The sequence below is a fragment of the Lotus japonicus genome, chromosome 5 (assembly GCF_012489685.1).
Source record: "Lotus japonicus ecotype B-129 chromosome 5, LjGifu_v1.2".
Lineage (NCBI taxonomy): Eukaryota > Viridiplantae > Streptophyta > Magnoliopsida > Fabales > Fabaceae > Lotus > Lotus japonicus.
The window spans coordinates 61,323,682-61,351,649 of record NC_080045.1 but is presented as its reverse complement, the minus strand read 5'-3'; the positions used below and the strand labels follow the sequence as shown (position 1 = coordinate 61,351,649).

At 34.3% G+C, this 27,968-nt stretch overlaps 4 protein-coding genes and 1 pseudogene across 7 annotated transcripts; 4 read left to right on the top strand and 1 right to left on the bottom strand.

Annotated features, from left to right (window-relative positions):
* The first annotated feature begins 522 nt into the window (after positions 1–522).
* On the top strand, positions 523–3,362 carry LOC130721522 (heat shock protein 83-like). The gene is made up of 4 exons (XM_057572326.1): positions 523–759; positions 854–995; positions 1,235–1,515; positions 1,616–3,362. Exons 1-4 carry the CDS (start codon positions 622–624, stop codon positions 3,164–3,166), a joined length of 2,112 nt encoding a protein of 703 aa, XP_057428309.1. The 5' UTR covers positions 523–621; the 3' UTR covers positions 3,167–3,362.
* A 1,920-nt stretch (positions 3,363–5,282) lies between these two features.
* Positions 5,283–8,944, top strand: LOC130721563 (uncharacterized). Its single transcript, XM_057572365.1, has 8 exons — positions 5,283–5,470; positions 5,563–5,759; positions 6,239–6,343; positions 6,443–6,492; positions 6,637–6,755; positions 6,838–6,943; positions 7,154–8,497; positions 8,605–8,944. Exons 2-8 carry the CDS (start codon positions 5,701–5,703, stop codon positions 8,658–8,660), a joined length of 1,839 nt encoding a protein of 612 aa, XP_057428348.1. The 5' UTR covers positions 5,283–5,470; positions 5,563–5,700; the 3' UTR covers positions 8,661–8,944.
* Positions 8,945–9,166: 222 nt separating this feature from the next.
* On the bottom strand, positions 9,167–13,384 carry LOC130720981 (protein REVEILLE 6-like). 4 transcript variants are annotated; one of them, XM_057571698.1, is made up of 8 exons: positions 13,053–13,384; positions 12,471–12,528; positions 11,389–11,512; positions 11,140–11,310; positions 10,929–11,030; positions 10,178–10,287; positions 9,969–10,028; positions 9,167–9,653 (listed from the first exon to the last, which is right to left on the bottom strand). In XM_057571698.1, the coding sequence occupies exons 1-8, from the start codon at positions 13,214–13,216 to the stop codon at positions 9,636–9,638; spliced, it is 807 nt and encodes a 268-aa protein (XP_057427681.1). In that variant the 5' UTR covers positions 13,217–13,384; the 3' UTR covers positions 9,167–9,635. The 4 variants fall into 4 exon arrangements, with proteins under 4 accessions (XP_057427681.1, XP_057427679.1, XP_057427678.1 ...); XM_057571696.1 differs by having other exon boundaries at positions 9,167–9,658; positions 11,140–11,304; positions 13,053–13,381; XM_057571695.1 differs by having other exon boundaries at positions 9,167–9,658; positions 13,053–13,379.
* Positions 13,385–15,864: 2,480 nt separating this feature from the next.
* Positions 15,865–17,116, top strand: LOC130718313 (heavy metal-associated isoprenylated plant protein 39-like). The gene is made up of 3 exons (XM_057568886.1): positions 15,865–15,999; positions 16,313–16,388; positions 16,570–17,116. Exons 1-3 carry the CDS (start codon positions 15,994–15,996, stop codon positions 16,896–16,898), a joined length of 411 nt encoding a protein of 136 aa, XP_057424869.1. The 5' UTR covers positions 15,865–15,993; the 3' UTR covers positions 16,899–17,116.
* A 6,463-nt stretch (positions 17,117–23,579) lies between these two features.
* LOC130721287 (receptor-like protein EIX1) lies at positions 23,580–26,845 on the top strand (annotated as a pseudogene).
* Positions 26,846–27,968: the final 1,123 nt, after the last annotated feature.

The following is a 27,968-nucleotide window of genomic DNA, read 5'->3' as shown; positions in this document are numbered from 1 at the left end:
GTGGTCTCTTGGTAGTGTAGGCCCAACCCAAAAGAGAAATATGCAATATTTTTGCTCGGAAGATAGATTTTAAAAGAAAGAAAAAAAAAATCAAACATCACACAGTTCTCCCCCACTTTGAGCCTTGATTCTTGAATTCTCTTCATAATAACTACATAGACAATGCGAAATATAACTTATTGACACTAAAATTATTTTTCTATTTTATCTTTCAAATTTTGTGAATATATTTATTTATTTATTGTTCCTAACTTCCTATACACATAAAAATAATTTATAAACAAAAATAATGTTTTATTTTAAAACAACGTGTTTTTAGGAATAAAAGTGAAATTAAGAAATAAAAATAAAATAGATTAATTTTAATTGTACTGACCAAAAACTAAAAACGATGTAACTAGCCCACTCTAGAACAAACGTCAAACTCGCGCCAAAGATGAAAATTCAAGAGCATGGTAGAAGAATCCAGAGCTCTCTATTTCATTAACATTCGCTTCTGCTTAATGCTATTTAAATCCCCTTCTTCATCTCCCTTCTCTCAACAAATAACATCGCTAGCTTTCTAAGCTCACATATTTTGGTGTTCCAAGTGCGGAGTTAGATTCCCACATTAATTTCGTAATGGCAGATGTTCAAATGTGTGACGCCGAGACCTTCGCATTCCAGGCTGAGATCAACCAACTCCTCAGCCTCATCATCAACACCTTCTACAGCAACAAGGAGATTTTCCTCCGTGAACTCATCAGTAATGCCTCCGACGTAAGCCTCTCCTCCTTCCACCACCACCATTAACATTTTACTTTCCTTCGTTTCGTTAATCACTCAATTTGATTTGTGTGTTTGTTACATTTAGGCTCTGGATAAAATTCGATTTGAGAGCCTCACCGATAAGACGAAGCTTGATGCTCAACCAGAGCTTTTCATTAGACTCGTTCCTGACAAGGCTAACAAGACTCTCTCCATCATTGACAGTGGCGTTGGCATGACCAAAGCAGGTACGTAGTTGTAATGTACCTCTTTATCCGTTTTATTTAAATTGAGGTTGCGATCGCGGTTGCAGTTGTCGCGGAATTGTAGACAAATGCAGGTTGATGCGGCCGCAACTGGGTGTGACCCTGAAATATATTATGTTGCGGCCGCAATTTGAAACAATGGTTTTATTGTGAGAATTTGATTAAATGTGCTGTGCTATGCTTCTTATTGTGTGTGTTTATGTGGTGTGGTTTGGTTTCAGATTTGGTGAACAATTTGGGAACCATTGCGAGGTCTGGGACGAAGGAATTCATGGAAGCGTTACAGGCTGGGGCTGATGTTAGCATGATTGGCCAATTTGGCGTTGGTTTCTACTCTGCTTACCTTGTTGCTGAGAAGGTCATTGTGACCACCAAGCACAATGACGATGAACAGTACATTTGGGAATCACAGGCTGGTGGATCCTTCACTGTGATCAGGGATGTGAATGGTGAACAATTAGGAAGAGGAACTAAGATTACCTTGTTCCTCAAGGAGGATCAGGTAAAGAAATTGAAGTTTTAACTACGATTGTTTTTTCTTTTTCTTTTGGGTGTTTGTTTTAGTCAAATTGTTAATTGGTTGAGTCTTGTTTGTGCAACAGTTGGAGTATTTGGAGGAGAGAAGGATTAAGGATCTTGTGAAGAAGCACTCTGAATTCATTAGCTATCCAATTTACCTCTGGACTGAGAAGACAACTGAGAAGGAGATCAGTGATGATGAGGAGGATGATGAGTCCAAGAAGGAGAAGGAAGGAGAAGTTGAGGATGTTGATGAAGAGAAGGAGAAGGATTCTAAGAAGAAGAAGATTAAGGAGGTTTCTCATGAGTGGGAACTCATCAACAAGCAGAAACCAATCTGGCTGCGAAAGCCAGAGGAGATTACCAAGGATGAGTATGCTTCCTTCTACAAGAGCCTCACCAATGACTGGGAAGACCACTTGGCTGTCAAGCATTTCTCAGTGGAGGGTCAGCTTGAGTTCAAGGCCATTCTATTTGTTCCCAAAAGGGCACCTTTTGATCTGTTTGACACAAGAAAGAAGATGAACAACATCAAGCTTTATGTGAGGAGGGTGTTCATCATGGACAATTGTGAGGAGCTGATTCCTGAGTATCTTGGGTTTGTCAAGGGTGTGGTTGACTCTGATGACTTGCCACTCAACATTTCCAGGGAGATGCTGCAGCAGAACAAGATCTTGAAGGTGATCAGGAAGAATCTTGTGAAGAAATGCATTGAGATGTTCAACGAGATCGCGGAGAATAAAGAGGATTACAACAAATTCTATGATGCTTTCTCCAAGAACTTGAAGCTGGGTATCCATGAAGATAGTCAGAACAGGGCTAAATTGGCTGATTTGCTGAGATACTATTCTACAAAGAGTGGAGATGAGTTGACTAGTCTCAAGGACTATGTTACCAGAATGAAGGAGGGGCAGAAGGACATTTACTATATCACAGGAGAGAGCAAGAAGGCTGTGGAGAATTCACCATTCTTGGAGAGGCTGAAAAAGAAGGGGTATGAGGTGCTGTTCATGGTGGATGCAATTGATGAGTATGCTGTTGGGCAATTGAAAGAGTATGATGGGAAGAAGTTGGTTTCTGCTACTAAGGAGGGATTGAAATTGGATGATGAAAGCGAGGAAGAGAAGAAGAAGAAAGAGGAAAAGAAGAAGTCATTTGAGGATCTTTGCAGGACAATGAAGGACATCTTGGGAGACAGAGTTGAGAAAGTGGTTGTCTCTGACAGGATTGTGGATTCACCCTGCTGTTTGGTGACAGGGGAATACGGATGGACTGCGAACATGGAGAGGATCATGAAGGCTCAGGCGTTGAGGGATAGCAGCATGAGCAGCTACATGTCGAGCAAGAAGACCATGGAGATTAACCCGGATAATGGGATCATGGAGGAGCTGAGGAAGAGGGCTGAAGCTGATAAAAATGATAAATCAGTGAAGGATTTGGTGTTGCTTCTCTTTGAGACTGCACTCTTGACTTCTGGTTTCAGCCTTGATGATCCAAACACATTTGCTGCTAGAATTCACAGGATGTTGAAGCTTGGTCTTAGCATTGATGAGGAGGAGACTGGTGGAGATGAAGATATGCCTCCACTGGAGGAGGATGGTGCTGAGGAGAGTAAGATGGAGGAAGTTGACTAAGGATATATCATATATCATGTAAGTATGGTGGCAGATGCATTGTGTCTGAAAGTCTGTCTACAAAGTTTAGTGTGTTATATTCTTTCTTGGTCTTTGGTTTATAGTTTTGTGTTGTCAAAATGTGTTATGATGAGCCTAAGCTGATTTTGTACTACTAGAACAAACATCAATGAAGCTGATCTGTGTATGTCTTCCATCCAAATTCCCTCTCCTTTTCAATTTATTTTATTGATGTTCATTTTCAGAACCAAACCATGATATAAAGCGTGTGTAGTTATCAGTTAGTGCTCATTGTACAAAGAAGACCCAAACAAACCAGATTCGTTGAACTTTTCATATCTAACAGAATAAACAAACAAAGACAATTTGAGAATGCACTTTTGTTGCACTTGAACCAGCTCAAAATCAGAAGGCTGCAAAGAAGTAAGAAATCCTTTTGTCACTAGTTTCACCACCAAACTCGACGGGACATGATAAACTAATAGTAGATTTAACATGTGGTTTTATGATGAAAGTAGCAGTGTTAATTATGGTTTTTTCTTAAAATCTCTTATTACTGAATTTGATTGTTTATTATTTTTTTTACAAGAGGGAAACTACAACAAAAATAAAGTACACTAGAGCGCTCATACACAAATAACATTAAAAGATGGGCTCTGCCAAATTAAAAGAGGAGTACCCTTCTTTCTAAAAGCTCGATGGGCTAGAAAACCTACAATATTATTTTTCTCACATGGGATATAATCAACCTCCACATTCCGAGCCAAAGAAAGCATGAATCTAATTTTAGTGATGCTTTCCCTCACCCAATATGTTTGAATTATCATTTCTGTTAGGAAGGATTTTCACACAACATCAATGCAGTCTCATACATGATAAATATCTTTGTAACCAAGCTTCCATGCATGATGCAATCCTACTTCCACTGCCAAAAGCTCAGCCCATAAGCATTTTCAAGCCCAAAACTCACGAAAACACCAATAAACCAAGTGCTATGGACATCCCATGTCACACAGCCCAAGCGTCTTACTCCGCAAACCCTCTAGTTATGGTAATGTTTTAATTTAGTTAAATCCAGTCACTCTAAAAATAAGTCTCTTAGCCAATTTAATGTGACTCCCATGAATTTCAACCGATTAAGTAAAAAGAATGTTGAAAAGAGTGTTAGAAAAAAAGTTTTGCTACCATTCTTCATATAATGTTTATCAGCATGACATTAATTAAGTGATAAAATAAGAAAATGGATAAAAAGAATACATACACTTTTATCTTCAAATTAGGGTGATCACAATTAGATTTTGATTCATTAATTTATTTTTTTCAGTTTCGTCTCATTTTTATTTATTTTTCTTGATATATATATATATATCTTTTCTTTTTCATATCACACCATTTGTCATATTTTTTTTCTTTCTCTATCTTATGCAAGTGTAGTTGAAGTATGAATTGCAAAAAATGTGAAGCTTTTTTTCTTCCGGATCTTACCCTCCCCTAACAAAAGTAAGCAAGTAGACAAAAATCACACACGGTCTCACTTTATCTTCAAATTAACTTTATCTGACCGTAAAAAAAAAAACAAAATATAGACTTTATCTTCAAATTAGACAGACCACTGAAAAAGAGTCACTGTTTTTTCTTACCCTCTTTTACTCTCCCAATTTCCCGTAACAAAAAATGAATAAATTTCTCTCTTTTTTCCTTTCTCTCCCCTCTATTTCCACATTAGTGTAAACAAAACTTTTCCTCCAAAATCATACATTAAGTAGCTGAACTTGTTGAAATGAAACACAAAAAACTATTACCAAATCTAAATCGGTATCATTACATGTCTTTTAGCATAAAATGTACTTTACTTAAATAAACAAATTTTGAGAGGGCTAAAAAAACAAATAGCTAAAAATCCATATCAACACTATTCAAAAATAGTTTAACTAGGCAATGGTATGAGAATATCACACTTTATTAAAAAGCTGAATCAGAGTATCAAACTAAACACAAAAATAGAAATAAAAATATTTAATATTTTAATCTGTGCCATGCTAAATACGTGAGCCTGTAGCAACTAGTGTCAGTGTGCTATGCTAGCTGAGAGTAAATAAATGCGTCGCGTTGCCATCAAAATTCTACAAATAGAAACACTCACAGTCTCTCACTTTCTCTGTAACTTCCTCTGCAAGCCTTTTCCATTTTCTCTCCCATTTTCTCTCTGTTTCCCGAGAAAACTTCTCGCTCGGAAAATGTTTCTCCCTCTGGATATTACCTCTCCTCCACCACCGTCACCGCCACCGTCTCGAACTCCTCAAGGTGCTGTTCTTCACTTCTTCTTCTCATCGTCGCTATTTTCGTTGCTATTTCTCTCTGTTTCCTGAGTAATTTTCTTGCATTTGATCTTCTAGGTTTTCGAGTTTCTTCTCGATTCTTCTAGCAGCATTGTTGTAAGGTTCGGTTCATGTGTTCTGTTCTGGTGTTTCTTGGAGAAATTCAAACACTGTGAGTAGTCAACGCTAAATTTGACGGAGGATTTTCTCGAGAAAATGAGCCAGGAAAATGGAACCGCGAATGTCTTTGCTCCACCGTCTCAAGATTCTAACAAGTAAGCTTTGATTCATTGAATTTTGAGTTTGATTGTTACTGTTAATGCATGTTTTAGGCTAGTGCGGTTTCATGAACTAGTGTAGTTTCTTATTGTTTGATTCTTGTTACGGTGAATCTTTGTTTCTGTTTGGCGGCTGAGAAACTAGTCAATTAGATGTGAAAATCGTTTGAATGCAGTAGAATATTGGAATTGAGGCTTTAGCTTGGTGAAGATTCACTGTAGTAATTTCTTGTTACGGTGAATCTTTGTTTAGTCAACTACACTATCGTGTAACGTTTTCCCCCTAATTATGATTTGAAAATTGTTTGAACGCTGTTGAATACTTGAATTTTTGATGATTTTTACATGAATTGAGGCTTTAGCTTGGTGAGGATTCACTCTGTTGCCAAATGTGATGAATTTGGCTTCATGTGATGTTCTGTTTCAATGTGATTGTGAATTTGTGATTCAAGAACCTTTTGATTTGGTATTTTCAGGCGATCGAAAATTTCGTACTCGAGAGAGTTTCTTCTCTCTTTATCAAAAGCAGATTGTCCTAATGCGGTGAAATTACCGAAGGAGGTTCAGCTCTCAATTTCATGGTTAGGAAAACTCTACTACATTGTTATTTTATAAGATTCCATGCGTATTGTTCTGCTGTTTTGTGTAGGTTGTTTAATTTGTGCCTGTTTCTTGAACAGTGTGTTTCAAGATTCACCTGGAATTCTATCTGTGCCTACTTGTGTTTCAGGTGTGTAATGTTTGATTTTCAAATTCTATTGAAAAATCTGTTGCTTGATAATCTTCTTGTCATTAATGTGTATTGTGTGGATCATCATTGCATGTTGTGGATTATGATAAAATTAACTTAAGAAATTTGTGCTTTGAAACACAGACTCAGGACTTCAGAAAATCATGCCTCAGAAAATTTCTCCAAGGGTTATAGATGTAGACAGTGCTAATCATCAGCTCCATAGGACTATTGAACCGTATCGGCCTCCATGTCGTTACAAGGTCTGTCTACAAATATGGTTTTCATAAAGGAAGGTAGACTTAGGCATGCAAAATTTTGTTTCATAATATTCTGTTCTTTCAGGCACTACCTCCACCTAGAGACAGCAATGTCTTGCTTAACGGTGACACATCTGTATCTTCTGAGGGAACAATTCAAGAGAAAACAGAACGGGAAAGTTGGAGAAAAGGTCAAATCTCTTTTCAATTCTTTATTGTCTTCTTAGGCCTTCAATTTGTCAACCACAAGGTTATTATATAGTTTTTCCTATTATAACATGACTAGCCAATTCTGTTCAGCTTCTTTGAGCTGATAAAAAAACAAACCATTAAAGAATGTTAAAGAAATGGAAGGTATAAATTTTAGTATTTAACATTACATTAAGAGAAATCATGTGCAGATATAGTCAGGGAAGTGGAGGAGGACAAGGGGAATTCTATACAAAACATAGATTCGAAGGATCGTTCAGAGGAATTTCTGATGACACCAGCAACAAGAAATTCAAATATCTTGCAGTTTATTTCCAATCTTATGATCAATGAGCAATTAGATGCTTCATCGAAACTAAGTCTGATTGAAGGAGCTGTAAGAGGCAATTCTGTTCATCCATCCACCTTGCCGGAGATGACTAAAAGTTGTTCTACACAAAGGCAGCAAGATTTAACTACTGATAAAATAGTAAATCCATGGCAGTCGTCTGGAAACCATATAAACACATATTGTCATCTTTCAGCGTTGGATACTGATCACCTAATGAAGTCTGAAGAATGTTCAAACTTTGATGTGGAATATCCAATAGGAACTTGCCAAGTTATGGAATCTCTAAAGAAAAGTAGACCAACAAGCTTCCATAACCAAGAGAATTGCGGAAATTTCAAGAAAAACCTTTGTCGAGTGGCATATGAGCAAGGTACCGTGGAGTTGCAATTAAGTAATTTGTCTTTGCAAGATGTCAAGCAAGCAATTCCAGTCATCCCGAAGCAAGATCGATGCAACCCTGATCTCCAATCTCAGGAGGAGTTGGAGTTAAATTCTTCCTGCAACAGCTTAGATGGAGAATCAAATTCTAGCTCTGAAATTTGCTGGCCTGATGAGGACAGTTTAATTGCATTTGATGGATCATTCTTGTTGCCAGAGGTGGGAAATTCGGCTGTGGGTGATAATTTCATGTCTAACCCTGAAACAAGTCCAAATAAAGCTGATGGGTTCAGTCCAAGATCACCTCATGAGATGATCGAAAAGCTAGTGGAGTCCATACTCAATGATGATGACAGTACTCCTGCACCACATTTTGATGATCCTATAGTGCATCATGGAGCTGGAACGGGCTTTTACCCCCCTGTGCATGCACAGCAACCTTACCCTCAGCTCTGTTCTAATCAGTTGAATCCAAGAAGGGGTCAACAAAGTCATAACAGTTTTCAAGAAAACTTCATTGGTTCCCCCACATTTTCTCTGTTTTCCCACCCTTTCCCATCCAACTCAATTTCTCCACCTTTCCTTCTTTCCCAAGATGACATGAGAAGGTTTGATCATGAAGTCGGTCAATCGAAATTCCAGCAGATGATAAATCCAAGCAAACTTAATCTCAGCTCATTGTGTGAACCACAAACTGGTGTTCCAGTTCCACCACACCTGCCTGCATCTCGCATGACTTGTTGCACCCAAAAGCTAAACTCAATGCAGGGTTGCTTAGGATATCATGAATCGAGCTATGGAGGTTTCATAAGACCACCGAGTCTTGGTAAGAAATCACTTGTCAAATGTTTTTTATGAGTCATTTTAGAAATGAAATTTATGTGGTGTTTTAGTTACTGATTTTGTTAGATCTTGTCAACTACTCATTGTTAGATCTTCATGGTGATAGCGCAAGGAACTGGAACCCTTATGTTGGAGGTTTTCAGTAGCAGACTTTGAACCACTGCCAGCAATTGTTGGGATGTAGATGGAATATTGGTCTGAAAAATTGTAAAAAGATCACAATTGTCTGCACAGATTTCTCATACTTTTGTTGAAACAGTATTGAAGTTGTGTAAATACTAAATAGATCTCTCCTAGATACATGGAAATTTCATGTCCTGAAACTTCATACTATGACACACAGTAAAGGCTAACAGTTGACAAAAGATTTGGTGCATACTACTTTTTCCAACAAGGACGTGAAATGTTGAATTGCAGAGACTTTTTTTGATATTGCTGTGTTATACACTGTAAACATTGCTATTAGTTTCCGTTCCTTATTATTTTCTCAACAAATTTCAGAATAAGACAAACAAACGTATATACTGTTTACATGTTATAGTTTTAGTAGAAGAACTATATACCACAACATAATGAGTTATAGTAAAAAATTATATTTTAGAGCCAAATTCCGTAATCTAATAACAATTTTTATCAAATAATAGAAACACAATTAAATAGAATAAACACTACATTAATATGAAGTATTTTACATCCTTTTTGAAATTGCATTCCCTTCCTAAGGCAAACAAACGTATATATTGTTTACAAAGTCATCAACTTGCTAGTACTGTCTCGGATATTACAAAAATATGAAATCTATAGAGTCCAGCATTATTATTTTCTTCTATAATATGTTTCATTAATATATACATCACCGAATCGAATTGTGGGAATCAAAAGCCTTGTTAAGCTGAGATGATCGATGAGCAACATAAGCCACTAATTAGAGCAGGATCATAAGACTGTTGCTGGAATCTCAGCTTGTTTTCTTGCCGAGGCATCTTACCTCATCATGCAGAAATGCATGAAAAACAGCCAATTTTATATTCAACCTCCCCTCCATCTAAGTAGCACTCTTCAACTGCTCATCATGCATGGCTTGATCTACATTGATATAATTATCTATCTCGGGTTCCACCTCATATGACGCGAGCAGCCTTCTCTGCATGAATTACAACCGGTTCACATATAAATGAAATTTATTATTGTTCCTTCTTTCATTGGTCATGCAATTTGATGTCTAATTTAGTCATTCAAGTTTCTATGAAGATGAAATTTCCAATCTGCATAAGATGCTTTTGTCGGAGATGGACAGTTTTCAAAAGATGAGGAATATATAGGGACGGCCTTCTAAAGCTAAGGAGTAAGGATCCTTAAACAAGTTCTTTTAAAGAGAAAATTTGATGTTGGGTCAAAATAGTGGTGAGGTTCATGCATTAAGTAATCCAAAGATCAGTGGCATGAATACTTACGTGATCCTCGAAACCTGGACTTGTTAAATTGATAGACAGGTTTCTCATCAACAGCAGCACCTAAAAATATTCAAGGTCATAAAAAGAAGAAATGTCTCAGAACTTCTGAATTGTACTAGTTGACACAAATTAACACAGGTATTCAAAGCAAGAAATAATGCTTTAATGTCTTAAGGGAGTTCAAAGCAAGAAATCACACAAACACATACCGTCTCAACATCTAAAGGGTCCATCTTTTTAAGTTTCTGTAGATGCCCAGTTACATTTGCGTCAAATACACTGCCAATGAATCTGTATACTTGAGTGAAATCAGGAAGAACTGCATTACAAATGAGGGGAAAATTAAATTGACATTGGAAAACAGTGAGACAACAATAAATACTAAAAAAGCTACAAAAATCATATGCGTAACTTCTATGAAAAGAAAATTATTACAGAATTGTGCACATAACTTCGAATGTATGTAGCTATATTGACATGAGTAGGTGGGAGTTTGTAAAACTCCTATGAGGATAAGACAGCTTTCTGGGTATTCTCATAAGAAATGAGTCGCAGAACAAGAAAAACAGGACAGACATCACTTCCACATGTTGAGTACACATTAAAATAACAAAATGTTCAAGATACGAAAGCGTATCAAATTTCATAAATTGAAGGTACCATCAAGGAAATATCAAATGAATATTTTGGCGACTCAGATGATGATAATCAAGATTCATGTCCAAGAAGGGGATTGGAAATTAAGAGACTCCATACTTACTTTGGACCCAACACAGTTATATTCTTGATAATAAAACAGGAATACACTATAAAGCAATAACATAATTGCTGAAATATGCAGTTGTGCACAAATTATGCTTACAACAACACTCCATAACCTTGTCATGCACACATCAAATTTAATGTAACAATCAAAGATGACAGCACTGAAATTAGAAAGGAAAATCATTAAACCCTTGCCTTTCAATGGATGGTTATTATTTCCTTGACCATTAGATTCACCAACCACGCGTGCTCTAGGAGTGCTTTCATTGCTGCTGCAACAATTATTCACTTTTTGACCTAAAACACACAATATTTAAACACAACAAACTAGTTGGTATCATACGAAAACTATCCAAACAAGTTCCATAAATATATTCCAGGATTATAAAATCTAAATTTTCAGTACCATGTAATACATTGGCTGTTGTCTGCAAAGTGTTGTTTGACCCGGAAGAAACTGAAGTGTTAAGTATAGGAGTTTTAAGAATTGGCGAAGATTCATGCTTGGGGATGGATCCAGGTTCAAGCAAAGCAGATGAAGATTGAGAGGATCCTAAAACATGCGAGAGTACTGGAACTGTCAAATATCACTTACAATCATTAGATACAATTAATCTAAAATATGTTGTAAACAAAATATGGTGAAGATTGTAACCGTTGTTGGAAGCTTTCTGAGGATATGGATGAGCCGCTTTTCGTTTTGGTCTGGGTGGAGGAAGATGTTCACTTTTCCCACTCTTCTGAGCTTTAAGAAAATATTTCTGTGCATGGCTACGTATCTACAAAATCAGCAGTCATTCTTATGGGTACTTGAGGCATCCATTAAACATTGAAGCACATGAAAAAGTAATAGAAATCCTAACAACTCCCAACTGTCATATGCACTGACATCTTTGAATCCATTAAGCTGTAAGCACTCAACTAACAGACATTTAAAAGATATTCTAAAATATTCCCCAATGAAACTGTTTCTTTCTTTTAACAACATAAAAGAAGTCTGCTTTTCATGTTAGTCAATGATGGTATCCCATTTAAGAAAATTTGCATCATTCTTGTTAGACGATAAATACATTCCCAAAGCTACAACTAACATATTAAACAGTAAACACCAAGGATAGTTGGTTCTTTGACTTGGTACAAAAACTTTTGTGACTAAATATTCATGAGTTTAATCCTTATAATCTCTATTCTTCTAAACTAAATTGCATTTCAGCATGAGGCTTGATGAGCCTGTGCTTAGTCCACAATTTAAAATATGAAAAGCTTAATGCTTTCTTTGTCCTCAACTTTCTTTACTTAAAAGTCACAGCATGATTTGATCCTTGTATAACAAGCACATGGAACCCGCATAATAGCTTAAGTTAATCTTAAATGAATGCTATTGGAACTTTCCTCAAAAGAAAAGCAAGTTGGTATATGAATATGACTATCAGGTTTCACAATTTTAGTCCCACCAAACAAAAGGAAAAGTCATATGTATCAGGGTTTTCAAGAAATCAGTCCAATTAGCAATGGAGGCAGGGAGAGAAAGGGAAATATCCTTTTTTGGCATTTCATTTCCAGCATCCAACACTTTATCTGGCAAGGGATGAAATCCTTAATGTAACATAACCAATATTCACATTCTGATTCCATAAATTATAAGATAACTAATGCAATCCAAAATATTTATGGCCAATGGTACCCAGAAGTAACAGCTTATGACAATTTCTAATCAACGATTGCACTTGAAATTACCTGGATAACTGTTTTTGATCCAACAAAAGCTTCAATCTTTTTCCAGTCACGGTCAAATCTGGATCCAAAATGAAAGAAACAAAACAATGAGTTGATGCTAAATGGTTACACCAAGACCAGGAAAAAGGAAAAACAAACAAATTGCTTAAATTTGAAATGGCAAATTCCATTTAGGAATAGTAAACTAAGTTCAACCATTATAAGAAGCCCCCCCAAAAAGAATGAATTGATCACATTCACTGATTCACATAGTGTATTTTGACAACAATCACCAAATAACAATGATAAGTTGATAACAGTAGTAATAAAACTCTACCCTCCCCATTGACCATTCCTAACATCTTTTATTCTTCCCCTGCCAAACCAATCTGAAATACCAAAATCTCAGTCCTTGACAAACAATTGTGAAAATTCTCCATAAGTAGCTTCCTGAAACCATGACTCAAACAGTGACACACACACACACACAAGGGTACCACTAAAACCCATGTCTCAGTTGAACTTCAAAATTCACACACTACATTCTGAGAACAAAATAAGAAGAAGAAGATGAAAAAAAAGGAAAACTTTTCATTTTCTTACAGTTGAAGAGCTTCAAGGAACTTATCATGCTCAGGTTCGGTCCAGTTCTCTCTAGACTTGGTGATGGTGTATGGTTTGCGTGTCTTCTTGGCAGGGTCCTCCACCGAATCTGCTAAGGGTTCCAAGTATATAGCCTCTGAAGCATTCGGGTTTTCTGACACCATTTTCGTGGGGTTTCAAAGAGAAAGAAAATGGCTTTAACTGCAGAATCTAAAGTAGTATTTACAACTGCCAATCCTTGCTGGCCATAACATTTGACAAATCAAATGTTTTTGCGTTTTAATAAAGCTTGGTGTTCTTCCTTCTAACTATTTTCTAATGTCTTTTTTTTTATATATACAATACAAGGATGGAGATGGAGGCAATGTATCATGGAAAAAGTGACCCAACTTTTGCTCTAAATGATTTTACTTATTGGAATGTTGATTTTCTTACAAGTACAAGCATGAGAGTTAGTTGGTTTCAATTGTGAAAAATGTTTTTCTTCTTTTATACCTTTTTGCTTTAAGTGAAACTTGTTTGAGATAAATATTTCTATTAATTGCAATTCAATTTATAATGGATATTCCATATTTTTTTACACATCATGCATGGACAAATTAGAAATTTTAGATAATGAATAAAGTCGTTAAGATAAACAAAATAATCAATATCATATTGTTAATTACCACTCCATTTTTTACTGCATTTTGAACAAAATATCTCCAAAGTCAAAAGCACATATCTTTACAACATATGCCTTGTCACATTTCCTCCAAGGGATACAATTCCTGCTAGTGCCATGTGAACTTCCAATCATGTAAAAGGATAAAAAGAAAATTGTGCAAATATGATTTTTTTCATACCACAAGTAACACAGCCTAAACATGCTCGATGCGTTAGTTTAGTAATAGACAAATTAAATTCTTAATAAGAATAATAATTTAAGTTTAAATTGCTGAATAATCATTAGAAAGATTTAACACACTAATGGGTAAATTTATCCCCATTGAAGCACCCATGTTAATTTAGATATTATCTTGTTTTTCATGTTTTATTAAAGCTAACAAAAGAAAAAATAATAAAGCTAACAAAATTGATTGGGAATATAAAATGTGACAAATTAAGATATTTTATCACATTTAGATTATTAAAATAAGGTTGCACTATAAACATAGATATTTTCATACGATATTTTCAGATATAACTTCACTTCAACTTTTTCTCACCAATATTTTTTATTTAAAGGAAGTCCAAGGTCCACAAAATAGTTATAGAATAATTGAAAACTGTGAAGTATGAAGGACATAGGAAAGAGTCGGTTGCTGAACAAAAACGACAGGGGAAGTGGTTACTTACGTGTTAAGGTGGGTTTGTGCCTGAAACCCATGGGCCCACGATTCTCCCTTCCGTCATGAGGTGATTAGTGGGACCAAAAGCTATGAGTACGGGCCTCAGATATCAAATAGATATTTTCTGCTGGGCCCACTTAATTGTGATGGGCCATAACCATCTCCAGGGGGTTCCTTTGCTAGCCTTTTCTTGTCAATTCTGTTTTTCTTTCTTTGTTGGTTGGCTAAAGTGTGTTTCTTTTGTTCCTCTTCGTATGTTGTTATTGCACTTTCTTGTGCAGCATTAAATCACTTAGTCTATCTTTGTTTATTGTTAGAGGGTTTTTTTTTTAAATGGATAATATATTAAAATCAAAGAGCATAGAAGCTTGTTAGAGCATCTCCAATGGTATAAACTTATTTTGGGACTTAACTCAATTTTTGTGGGCCCAAATTGCCACATAGGATTTAAGACACTTATAAGGTCTTCATACACATTTTACTCTAATGGTTGATATCTTATTTTACTTTTGTCTGAGCCCACAGTACTCAATATATTTTATATTATTTATTTTCCTCCCTAATTTTCACTTTGATTATGGTATTGAAGGAGAGAAAAAAAATATTATTTTATTTAAGATCTCACATTTGAGAGTACCTGAGCTAAGGCACGGATCTTAGCTTTTGCTAAGATCTCATGCCATGTAGGATAGCTCTAATGGTGAGATCTAATAAGATCCGGATCTTATTTTAAGGTCCCAAAATAAGGACTCCATTTAAGATGCTCTTAGAGAGGTTAGTAGTAGTAAATTTGATTTCACGTATTTCAAAGAAGTTGAAATTCGTCACATTAAATTTAACATAAATTGTAGATGCATAATTTTAACAGGTTATTTTCAATATGAATCTACATTGAATTTAACATGGAAATCCAAACACACACTTAATCCATTACCAACAAAGGTCAACACGCTCTTGATTGCGAGACCCCTTTACACCTAGCTTCAATTTTATTTTGGCTGTGGCACTTTGACAAAAATAAACAAGTAAATGGTTAACCATGTTTTTAATTCCTATGAATTGAATTCGGTTCCTTAAAAAGATGTTATAGCTTTTAGTTCCAATATTATTGAAATATGTGAAATTAATCTATATTAAATTTTTTATGACGGTTTTTATGTATTAACGCACGTGATTGATTGATTGTTTCATACATAAACAAAACACTAGTCATTTACCAAAAAGAAAAGAATTTACCAAAAAAAAAAACAAAACACTAGCCTTCCTATAAACATTTTTTATAAGAATAATCGTTCATTCACATCTTAAAGAGGAGAGAGTTAGGAATAAAAGAAAAAGTAAGAGAGAGAAAGTATAAGATGCGATAAATAATAAGAGAAGAAAAATAGAAATAATATATGTGAAAATGAAATGTATAAAAAATGAGGTGTGAATATATCATTGTTATTTTTCATAATTATAGACTTGGGTTGACTTCCTATCTCGCTATCTCACACACTAGTCTCTGTAGCTTTATTATTTTTCTCTTTAAATACCTTCAACCAACTGAACTTCCATACACCAGAACTTCCAAAACAAAACTTCCCTTATTTTTCACCAGCGTCACATCAATGAATGTAAGAATTTGTCACCCCTCCAAGTTTTATTGTGAAAGCTTCTAATTTTAGTTTTGCTCTGTTTCAGTTCCAGCTCCATGCATGGTTCATCATTCATTCATCATCATAGATCAACTATATAATCTATATGTTTATTTTAATTTTTTAGCACTCTTTGACACTCAAAGCTTTAGATCTCGTGTCAAAATTTCAACATAGGCTTGTCTTTTCGTCTCTTGAAAAACAAATTGAAGATTGGTGTTTTTCTTTATTAGATTGATTAAATTACAAGTGTCCTAACTAACACTCGTCGATCTTATTTGCACTCTGGCAGAAAGTAGTGCTAAAAGTGGAACTACTCGATGACAAAATTAAGAAAAAAGCTATGAAGAAAGTCTCTAATATTTCAGGTATGGAATTTCAACCCCTTGTAATTTTGTACATAGTTGATAAATAGCATGTTTGAGTTAACTTGTCTTTCATCAGAATCAGTTTTTAAATTCAAAAGCTGCTAGCTCTCCCCACATGAATTTTGAGTTAAGAATCAATAGGAGAAAAATTTCTAAATATACACTGACATGCTTTATGCAGGGATTGAGTCAGTCTCTATGGATATGAATGAGCAGAAACTGACCTTAACTGGGGACATTGACCCTGTGGCAGTGGTGGGTAAGCTGAGGAAGCTGTGTCATACTGAGATACTCTCTGTTGGACCAGCCAAGGAACCTCCTAAGAAAGAAGAGAGAAAGAAGCCAGAGGATCAGAAGAAGAAAACCGATCAGAATCAGAATCAGAATCATAATCAGAACATGGTTGATATTGCGAAGGTATATGAAGCATGTCAGAATCAGATGATGAGACAGCCACATTACTATTACACTAGTGTGGAAGAGAATCCTAATGCCTGTGTCATCTGCTAAGTTTCACCTCATCATATTGTATTCCAAGAAAGCAAAAAGGAAAGAAAAATTGCATCTTGTCGTTCTAGTTATGGAGCTGGTGCATTTGAATCTTCAGCAAATCTTAGGATAAGGGAACCAGTGACATTATTATAAGAGTCTAAGAAAATTTCCTTGATTATTATGTTGTTAATTGATGTTGTTCTTTGATATTTTCAGAAGGATTTGCTTGTGATTTACTACCTCTCCCAATTTTTTTTCTGTCCACTTCGGATTTTAAAATGTATTAATTGATATTTTCTTAAGAGGGGTAGCTCAGATTGAGTGTGTGAGAATAACTATCGGGTTCTATCCCCATACAATAAACTCTAGGGGAGGGATGAAGAGTCTTAACTATAATTAAATCCCGAATCTGGCAGTATTCAAATGGTAACCGAGTACCGAATGTTTATACTAAAAAAATAAGAGATAACTTGCATTATAAAAGGTAAAATAAATAATAAATTATATTTTTTTTAAAAAAATTAATTGTATTTCTTTACATGCCTACAACCTATTTATTTCTCTTTATGAACCGTTAGTAAGAAACGAATGTAGCAGTTTAAAAGAAAATGACTAACAAAAGTAATTTAATAAACAATTGATCTACATATGAACCATATTTATACAACTTACATTGAGCAAGTATGAACCATGTTTATAGAATTATAGAAGAGATTATTGCCAAGCTATACTCCCAAGCCCCTTGCCGAATGGACTCTTGGTCTGTTTGTATTTATGTTGGATTGAACGTGAACGTAAACGAAACAATTTTTATCTTTCGCGTTTGAGCACTTTGGAAATCACGCACACACATTTCAAGAGAAGCAAACGGACTTTCAGTTCCTATCCAAACAGGCACACTATTGGTCTCCGATCTCTGATTATACTAATCCTACTCCTATAACCATTATCAAGTTTCTTCAAAAAAATGGCATCAGTTTCCAAGTGAGATCCAAACTCATTATTAAAAATAGAGTTTAAAATTTACTTTTCTAAATAATCGTATGCACGTGCCCTTTTACAAATCTCTCATGCACTGAAAGAGGCATAAAAGTCAGCTTCCTCCAAATATCCATGCATGGCTGCAAGTTGTATGATATAAATCAATATTAAAAAGTCGGACCAATCATGAATTAGTCGAAACATCAGTTCAAGATTTAATAGTTGAACCACAATTATATTGGGTGAATTTTGGGGTACGCAGATTATTTTTTGGTGTTGTATTCCATATGATATTTTAAGTTATAATTTTGTTATTTGGTTAAAGAAAGATGAAAGTATGTATTATTATAATTTTAAAAAGTTCTATGATCGACTTGATGAATTAATAACATATAGTTCTTAAGTTTGTTTATGTTATGTAATGCACAATTTGAAAATTAAGGTTTTTAGTTGAACTTATAACTCCGAGAGATCATCTAAATTTCTTCCATGTTAAGATCATCTTCCTTCATTCTCCACCTATATTGAACCTCCAAATCTTCCTTAATCCTCTTCCTCTAAGTTTAAATTCTATGTTTTCTATTGGTCTATATCATTTAAGGCACCACACATTGACAAGCATCATTAAACTATAGTTACTATGTAATACATTCATATACAATATTAAAAAAAATTAGAATGATTGAATTTTCAATTATAATAAATTTTTCATCTTATTTAATTTATATATTTTTTATATTGAAAATATAAATTGCACCATTTAAAGATTAATCCATGTACCTCCCCTCTCAACTCATATGTCCTCAACTATCTTATTTAATTTATATGATAAAAAAATAAATAGTTAAAATACTTAGTTTTTTTTTTAAAATGCAAAAAATTCACTTGTTTAACTTGGTCTATAACACCGATTCTAGGCATCGATGCATACCAGTTCAACCAGTTCAGGATTTTTTCATTTTCATGTGACTGAACGGGTCTCTAGTCAGTGGCGGAACTTGGAGGAAAATTTTAAGGGAGCCGAAATAAAATTTCAATACATAAATTAAAATATTTTATCAACAATACATGTATATATTCATACAAAAGAAAATAAAGATGAAATTTATATACATGAATATTGAAAATTTATTAAAAGTTATGTTAATAATTTTAAAAACTTACTTCTCATTTTTTTCAATTTTTAGCTTCTTGATATATATATATATATTAATAATGTTGACTGAATTTATATTACCTTTTGATAATTTGTTTTCTGAATTTTTTTATCATTAATAATGTTGACTTAAATAAAAATTTAAATAATAGTAGAGAAAACAAATAAATATTTAAAGAGATTATCAAAAAAAATTATTTAAAAAGACATTTTAAAAATTCTACACACTAACCTAAAGCTAGTTAAGGGAGTGAAACAGAAAAAAGTAACCTAAATACTGACATATACGGGATTCGAACCCAGTATCTAAAAAAGAGAGGAATGATGACTTTCCACCAAGTCACCATGAAGTTTGTGTGACAGTATACAAATTACAGTATATATAATATGAGTGAAACATTTTTTTTTTTATCATGGGCATTATGTAAGAGTTTTCTAAGAATTTTGAAGGAGCCATGGCTCCCTTATGTCCTCTCCAAGTTCCGCCCCTGTCTCTAGTCTCTAGTCTGATCGGAGTGACTTATCAGTTTCTAAATGAATAATGTTATGTTAACAATTTATTTCCACTTTCAGCCCTTCACCTTAAAGAAGAGAAAAAAGAGAAATATGTGATCTATTTAGAAAATGCAGAAACAAGAAAAATGTATGAAAATGATATGATCAAAAAGAAAATGAGTTGTGTATACATAATTACTAATTACTTATTTCAAAACACCTATATAATGGGTCAATGCCGGCAACTTCATCCGTACTTGCAAATAAAAGAAGAAGCACATGCATTAAGGCTTGCTCTGTATGTGTATAGTGTTTATTCCATGAGAAAGCAATCTGATCACATGGAACGAAGAGAGTGGAACTATTTTAATTTGATCCATAAGTATTATTACATATTTTTAAAATAGGTATAGATTGTTCATTGACGAGAGGTCATCGATCTAACTTAATTAATTTGAACTGTTGATTAATGACAAGGGTCAGATTAGTTGGGATTCTGTCTAGGTTAATGCTTTATTAATTTAGTTAATTGCACCAATTGAAAAGATTCCCATTATTAAAGACAATAGTAATAGTATGTTTAGCTGGTAATTAAAATGAGATCTTGAAAGCCGCTTAATGATTTTTACTTCCTTGATATCACTATACCAAGTAAAGTAAATTTCAAAAAAATACTAGTAAAGTAGGAATTGACCCATTTCCTATTTTCATTTTCAATATAAATAAAAAATACAGCTGATAACATATTCGATTAATATTTAGAAAATATTTTTTTCAAAAACATTTTTTAAAATATGACCAAAACATAAGAAAAAAATCATTTTCATTTTAAGTGAAAATGAAACAAGCTGCAACTTCTATCATCACTACCATTGCCACTACCACCACCGTCACCGCCGCCATCACCACCACAACTATTAATGTCGCCACTGCCACCACCAACCCCGCTTTTAGTTATCTCTTGAAAATGAGGTATGGTGAGCATGTCAAGTGTTAATGTGCGGCGGAGATAATGTGCCTGATCTCGTGTTTTGATCAATACCTAAATCAAACATTTTCCCACTTCAATTTTATTATCTCATTAGTAATCTAATTATAAACTAATTAAACACTTGCACTCCCAATTCAAATTCCTCATCTTGATGCATTTTCAGAAACTCAATTTCAGTTTAAACCTCAAGCCTCCACAGCCACCCCGTCCTCTCCTTCACTTCTACCACTCCTCGAAGTGTGTCGAACCCATAATCTCCACGAACATTGAAAATCTTATTGTTTTGTTAAATTTGGAAAAATTATGGTAAAGATATCAAAACTTTGGAGAAGATGGCTAATGGGTATCAGAAATTAATACCAGATCGATCCCTAATCATACAACGTTAGAAATCAAACAATTGACTCAAGGGCCTTGTCACTCCTTAACACACGAGGGAAAAATTGTTTGATTTTGGTTCTCATTAACACACGTGGCGTGCCACATCATCTCTGCCATACAAATAACATGCACAGCAAAGCTCATTTGCAAGCAAGCTCATTTAGCTAGTAAGACAAGTGTGGGAAAAAAAAATTCATGTAAAATTCAATTACTTAAACTACTTTTTAAATTTATTAATTAATTACCGTATATTTTCATTTACCATAGGGGTTTTCTTTTTGGTTTTTTTTCCCATTCAAACTACCATATCTATCGCTTATAAAAAAGTTGTTTATATTTGGTACCCAATTGATAGATACACCAGCTTTAATTTGTTTTCAAACGTATAATCTTATAATTGATAGACTAGCTACTCTGTCACTTATATAAAGGTTTGGAAGATTCACTTCATATATTTTTTTGGGTTAAATATATTTTTTAATAGTGAATTATTGATTTTAGTCTTCTTTGATTTTTCATTGATTTTAATCTTTGATTTATGAAAATGATCATGTTTTGATCCCTCTATCCATTTTAATTCTGATGTGGAGCATTTTGAGGCAATTTAACCGTCACTAATACACAAAAACTGACGTAAAATATATTAGTGACGGTTTAAACCTTCTAAAAAGCCGCGACAAAATGCATATTAAAATGGATAAAGAACTAAAACCTCATCATTTTTATAAATGAGGGACTAACATTAATAAAAAAAATTAAGGGGACAAAATCAATAATTTGCAATTTTAAGGAGACCGAAAACATTTAACCCTATATTTTCTTCTAAATTTCATATTTAATTGCTCATATAATATATTATGTATGGCACAAAAGTTCATGATAAGATATAGCTAGGACATGGTGTTGCTGTTTAATTCCTCATCAATCCTCATATTTGTAATAAAGCTTAGCATGGTACTACCTCCGGTCTTATTTATAAAAACTGAAAAAAATCTCATAGTTTAAGAAATGTAGTTCAATTAGTTACAATGCATTATATTTGTCCTAAATTAAAATAAACTTCCAAAATTACTCTTTTTTCTAATGTAGTAGTATTAGGCTATTTTTGACATGTTATTTCAGCTAGCTTAAAGCTTATTTTACTAGCTTAAAAACTTTTTAAAAATGTTTGGTGAATGAGCTTATTTCAGTAGTTTAGGTAGCTTATAACTTATTAAATATATTCTCATTTTTATCCTTATTATTTTATTAAAATTTCACCTTTAGCCTTATATGTTTTTTACTAAACCTATTTACTTATCAGTTATCACACTTATCTCATATGCATACCGTTCCACACAACACTAACGCACAAGCAGCTGTGCATTATATTTAACTTTATATTACAAATTACAAATTATTTGTTTTATTATATTTAATTTAATAAAAATATAGAAAATTAAATAAGTAATAATTAATATTATATTTTTAAGATGATAAATAACTTGAGTGGAATCAAAATATTTAAAGTTAATATTAATATCATATAGGTATTAGTGTGAAAACAAATTAATGTTAAATATAAAAAAATTATATAAGTATGTCCTTTTATGTCATTTTACAAATTTAGCTTGTTCAATAGTTAGTTTTACCAAACACTTTTGTTCCAATCACGTAGCTTTTCAGCTTTCAGCTAGCTTATCAACTTTCAGCTTTCAACTAGCTTATAAGTTTTCAGCTAGTTTTTCATCTTTTAGCTAGCTTATTAGCTAGGCGTGCCAAACATAACCTTAGTGTTGAAGAGTGTGAAGGAGAGAGAATAATTAATGATACACTTTTACTAGTTGGAAATAATAAGAGTATCATTGGAAAAAAAATAATTAATATAACACAAACTTTCATTTGGTTCTTATAGAAATGACCAAAATTTTTTTTAACTTTGATTTTTATAAATAGGACCGGAGGTAGTATCTGATATGATATACATTTGTGTGGCAATTGAGGTTATTATTGCATAATGTAGTTAATTTTACAAACAATATTAAGTTAATGTAACCTGCATTACTCTTTTGAATTTGATAAAAGTCGTTTTAGTCATAGTTTTGAGTTGGTAGATAACTAAGCTCCTTAAGTTTAGTCGAGGATTCAATCTTAGAGTAATATGTATGAAGAATGATTTATTAAAAAGAGTTTATCCGTTTAATATGATCTTCAAGCTTCGAGAAGATTAGTCTCATTGTTATCAATTGTGGGGATATCTTGGTAATAAAAAACAATTATGTTTTAATAGGTACTCATGAGTCATGAATTTGTGTACAACTTTTGGGAGGACTAGAGATATATTATAAATGATAGATATGAATGTTATATATTGTAATAATGTCAAGAAAGAAGCGTTTTTCAATGAACAAAAACAACGTGCTACACGTATCATTCTTGATTGATGAATTAGATGCTTTGAATCAATGAAAGAAAACAAGAAAGCAGCGTTTTTCAATTTCATGGTCGCAATTTCACATTCCCTTTAAGCAAGAACGTAAAAACATGATCGTGTGCGATTTTTTCCTTGTTTCATCTTAAAGAAGAAAACAGCCTGCGATCACTCATACGTACAATTTTTTGATTTGCTTCCACGAAATTCACCCATTCTGCTTCTGCAAGAGAAATTGCTTGCTTGCTTACTAGCTAGCTATGTCTATAAATATAACTTGTGAGTGAAATGAAAGGCATGAAAGAAGAATATCTAATAGAAAAATATTGTTTCACACCATGGGAAGAATAAGATACAATGTGAGTGTTCCTGTTCCATCTGTTTCTAGAAATAAAATCATTTTCTTCCTGTTGGTTCAAATTGTACAACTATGCTGTTTCTTCTCGTGTGCAAATTCAAACGGTGTCACTGTCCCTGCCTGCATAGTACGAGAGAGGCAAGCTCTTCTTGAGTTCAAAGCTTCCATTCTAGACAATCCATCACAAAGGCTTTCCTCATGGAAAGGTAGCACTAATTGTTGCGAATGGGAAGGCATAGGCTGTGACAATGTTACTGGACATGTTGTCAAGCTTGATCTCAGGAATCCTTGCTTCCCGGCATCTTGGCCAAAACCAGAAGAAGCAGAATTTGTCGAACCAGATGAGTGTTACATCTTATACAAATACGACGGGTTCCTTTCGATATCAAAACTTTCAATACAAGCTCTACATGTGAGTCCATCTCTGTTGCAATTGGAACACTTGACTTACTTGGACTTGACAGGAAATGATTTCAGTTTCAGTCCAATACCAGACTCCATTGGTAATTCTATGGGACGATTGAGGTATCTTTCTCTCAATTCTGCTAATTTTGGCGGGATGATTCCCAACAGTCTGGGAAATCTCAAGAACCTTCACCTTCTCGATCTCAGTGGGAATTCTGATTTACAAAGCAATGACATCACTTGGATCTCTCAAATTCAGTCACTGCGACGCCTTGACATGAGTGATGTTTACCTCGGTGATGCTGATGCACACAATTTGTTCCAGGTACTCACCATGCTTCCTTCCTTGTCAAGTGTTTACTTGTCTCGTTGTGGACTTAACAATTCACTTGTTCCCCTCCAAAACATGTCATCCGTTTCAAATAATGGTCTCACAAACATGTCATCACTTGTGCATCTTGATCTTTCCTCCAACGATCTTGATATGATTCCCTCATGGTTTAGTAGCTTAAACCTTGTGCATCTTGATCTTTCAAACAATGTGCTCCAAGGTCCGATTTCTGAGGCTTTCAGAAACATGACATCCCTTTTGCATCTTGATCTTTTCGGAAACCATCTTGATTAAGTTCCATCATGGTTTAGTAGCTTAAAGCTTGTGTATCTTGATCTTCAGAGCAATATGCTCCATGGTCCAATTTCTGATGCTTTTAGAAACATGTCATCCCTTGAGCATCTTGATCTTTCCTACAACGATCTTGATTCAGTTCCGTCATGGTTTAGTAGCTTTAAGCTCAAGTATCTTGGTCTTTCACGCAATAGGCTCCATGGTCCAATTCCCGAGGCTTTCCGAAACATGACTTCCATTCAAACCCTCTACCTTCACCACAACAATTTCACTTCAGTTCCATCATGGTTTGTTGAATTGAAGACACTTCTGCACCTTCACCTTTCATACAATGAGCTCATTCCTATGAAATCTTCTCTTTCATCGATTCTCAGTAACATGTGTCATCTACAGAGCTTATCCTTCTCAGGAAACAAGCTTCGGGAAGAACCAATTGCAAGCTACCAATTATCTGGATGCATTAGATATGATCTAGAGGAACTGGATTTATATGATAATGAATTTAGTGATCGCTTGCCAACTTGGTTGGGGAAACTTGAAAATTTAGAGTTGCTTGATCTCGGTGCAAACTTTTTCTACGGACCCATTCCTTTATCATTAGGAAAACTGTCCAAGTTAAAATACCTAGATCTATCTTACAATAAGTTGGACGGGGCCCTTCCATATAGTATTGGGAAACTTGTGAATTTAGAGAGGCTTGATCTCGGTTCAAATTTTTTCTTTGGACCCATTCCTTTATCTGTAGGAAATCTGTCCAAGTTAAGATATCTATATCTATCTTACAATAAGTTGGACGGCCCCCTCCCATACAGTATTGAGAGACTTGTAAATTTAAAGACTCTTGACCTTTCATCCAATTCCTTTAATGGACCCATTCCTCAAAATCTCAACACACTTGTCCATTTAGAGTACTTAAACCTTTCTTCTAATAAATTCTATGGTTCCGTTCCTCAAAGTCTAGGGGAACATGTAAGTCTACATACACTTGACCTTTCATTGAACAATTTATCTGGTGAAGTACCAAATTGTTGGAAGGATAATCAAAAATGGAGAGAAATAAACTTTGCATCCAACAAACTATCGGGTGTGTTTCCAACCTCCCTGGGCAATTTGTCCTTGTTGGCCTGGTTGTATTTGAACAATAACAATCTTCAAGGTGAGCTTCCAATGTCTTTGAGAAATATGAAGAACTTGTTGATTTTGGATCTTGGTGAGAATAAGCTTTCTGGTCGTATACCATCGTCATGGAATGGAAACAACTTTCCTTCACTGCATATTCTTATTCTGCGAGAAAACATGCTGAGCGGTAGAATTCCTAGCCAATTATGCCAACTCACATCTTTGAAAATTTTGGACCTTTCCCTTAACAAATTACAAGGTTCAATACCTTTGTGCATAGGCAATCTTACCGGAATGACCCTGAACAAATCATCAGACAAAGCCAATATAAATTTGTTTATAAGAGAATGGCTTATACAGGATGTCAAACAAGTCATGAAAGGAATTGTAGTTGACTACAAAAGAATCACACAGCTTGTAGTCAACTTGGACTTGTCAAAAAACAAGTTGGTTGGAACCATTCCCAATGGAATAACTTCGCTCACAGGATTGCATGGCTTGAATCTGTCAAATAATTATTTGAAAGGAGAGATCCCTAGTATGATAGGGGACATGAAAGCATTGGAATCCTTGGATGTGTCTCATAACCGAATTTCTGGCACCATTCCAAACAGCATGCCCGCTTTAACTTCACTGAGCCATTTAAACTTGTCACATAACAATCTTTCAGGACTAATTCCCAAAGAAAATCAGTTTCTCACTTTTGATGACCCATCTATTTATGCTGATAACCCATACCTTTGTGGACCTCCGCTCACAAATAAATGTCATGGTGATGTTTTACATGAAGCTCCTGAAAGCAAAGGTAATGAAGAAGAAGATGACAAGAAAGATGAGGTGGAAAAAGTATGGTTCTACTTTGTCGTAGCAGCTGGCTTTGCAACTGGTTTTTGGGGAGTTATTGGCACATTATTGTTCAAGAAGAATTGGAGGCATGCTTACTTCAGATGGGTGGAAGTTGTAGCAGACAAGATTTATGTGGCAAGTGTGTTAAAAGTTGCAAAGCTAAAGAAGCACACAATGAGAAATCAAGCTCATGGGTAACTGTGTTTCTTTTCTGTCTTTCTTTCTCTAAATGTTTCATATCAGATTTGAATAAGGTTTATGATCCTCTTTGTATTTTCTTTCTTGTAATAGATTTTGTTTAGTTTACAATATGGTGTATGGGTTTTGTGAAAAAATATTTCCTATTTATGTAAGCCACTACTACTAGCACCTGATTATTACATTTGTGGAGGATATTTTTGTGTGTGGCTGTCATGTAGTTAGTGCTATAGTGGTTAACTACAGTTTACAAAAGAGATGGCTTATATTTTGGTTATGGCTACCATATAGAGTTTCTGATTACAAGTCATATTTAAAATCCCTACTAGAAAGCCAGTCAATGGAAATTTCATTTTCATATTTCTCAATCACCAATTAATATCTAAAGGGATTTCATTCACACATTGAACTATTCTGATTTCAACTTTCAAGTCGATTCTGCTCTAGTTTTCATATCAGACATGCAAAACAAATTTTTGCTCAACCCCTCTTGCAACTTTCAAAATGAACTACAAAGGATGTTACACGAGCTTGAAATTTATCAGCAAATTCTAAAGCACTACTTGACCACAAGAGGAGAACAAAATATGAACAAAGTACTTGACAGTTAAAATTTCTTGCTGACATTTTTCTGGAGTAAGTAGTTTTATTCCACACTCTAGGCAACTCAATGGATTTATAATAGTGTCTCTGTCTTGAGTCTTTGACACATTGATCATCAAGGACAAAATGTTCGAAATTAAAAAGTGAAAGGCCAAAGAAGTGGGGCTAAGTGACAGGTGCAAGCACTTTTACTTTCTTGTTCTTGTTCTGAGTCTAGTGGGACCAAAATTGATTTTGTTTGAACATCTTTTATCTTGTGTTCAACTAAAGACTTGTGAAATCAACATACAGTGTGGTCCATTCATGTATCTATACTTTGACCAATTAAATCATGTAGAAACTGATACATCATATAGAATTGAGTAATTGCAAATTCCAATATGAAGTTATAAAACTTTACCTGGCATTTTTGTTTTTCTTTTAACTTTCTTCTTGCATTGCATGCCTAGCTTGCTTTTGTGAAAGCTCACAAGAACAATCTTTATCTAACCGACCAAACAACAAGTTCTACTTTAATTTT

What these genes read in the sequence shown, in the direction of transcription:
- LOC130721522 (XM_057572326.1), top strand. Translation starts at nt 622, where the DNA reads ATGGCAGATGTTCAAATGTGTGACGCCGAGACCTTCGCATTCCAGGCT. An exon ending in TCATCAGTAATGCCTCCGAC is followed by an intron (nt 760 to 853) that starts GTAAGCCTCTCC and finishes TGTTACATTTAG; the next exon opens with GCTCTGGATAAAATTCGATT. An exon ending in TGTTCCTCAAGGAGGATCAG is followed by an intron (nt 1,516 to 1,615) that starts GTAAAGAAATTG and finishes TTTGTGCAACAG; the next exon opens with TTGGAGTATTTGGAGGAGAG.
- LOC130718313 (XM_057568886.1), top strand. An exon ending in GAAAGTCTCTAATATTTCAG is followed by an intron (nt 16,389 to 16,569) that starts GTATGGAATTTC and finishes TGCTTTATGCAG; the next exon opens with GGATTGAGTCAGTCTCTATG.
- LOC130720981 (XM_057571695.1), bottom strand. Translation starts at nt 13,216, where the DNA reads ATGGTGTCAGAAAACCCGAATGCTTCAGAGGCTATATACTTGGAACCC. An exon ending in TTCCTTGAAGCTCTTCAACT is followed by an intron (nt 12,529 to 13,052) that starts GTAAGAAAATGA and finishes TTTTGGATCCAG; the next exon opens with ATTTGACCGTGACTGGAAAA. An exon ending in GTCCAGGTTTCGAGGATCAC is followed by an intron (nt 9,659 to 9,968) that starts GTAAGTATTCAT and finishes TAATTCATGCAG; the next exon opens with AGAAGGCTGCTCGCGTCATA.
- LOC130721563 (XM_057572365.1), top strand. Translation starts at nt 5,701, where the DNA reads ATGAGCCAGGAAAATGGAACCGCGAATGTCTTTGCTCCACCGTCTCAA. An exon ending in CCGTCTCAAGATTCTAACAA is followed by an intron (nt 5,760 to 6,238) that starts GTAAGCTTTGAT and finishes TGGTATTTTCAG; the next exon opens with GCGATCGAAAATTTCGTACT. An exon ending in GTTCAGCTCTCAATTTCATG is followed by an intron (nt 6,344 to 6,442) that starts GTTAGGAAAACT and finishes TTTCTTGAACAG; the next exon opens with TGTGTTTCAAGATTCACCTG.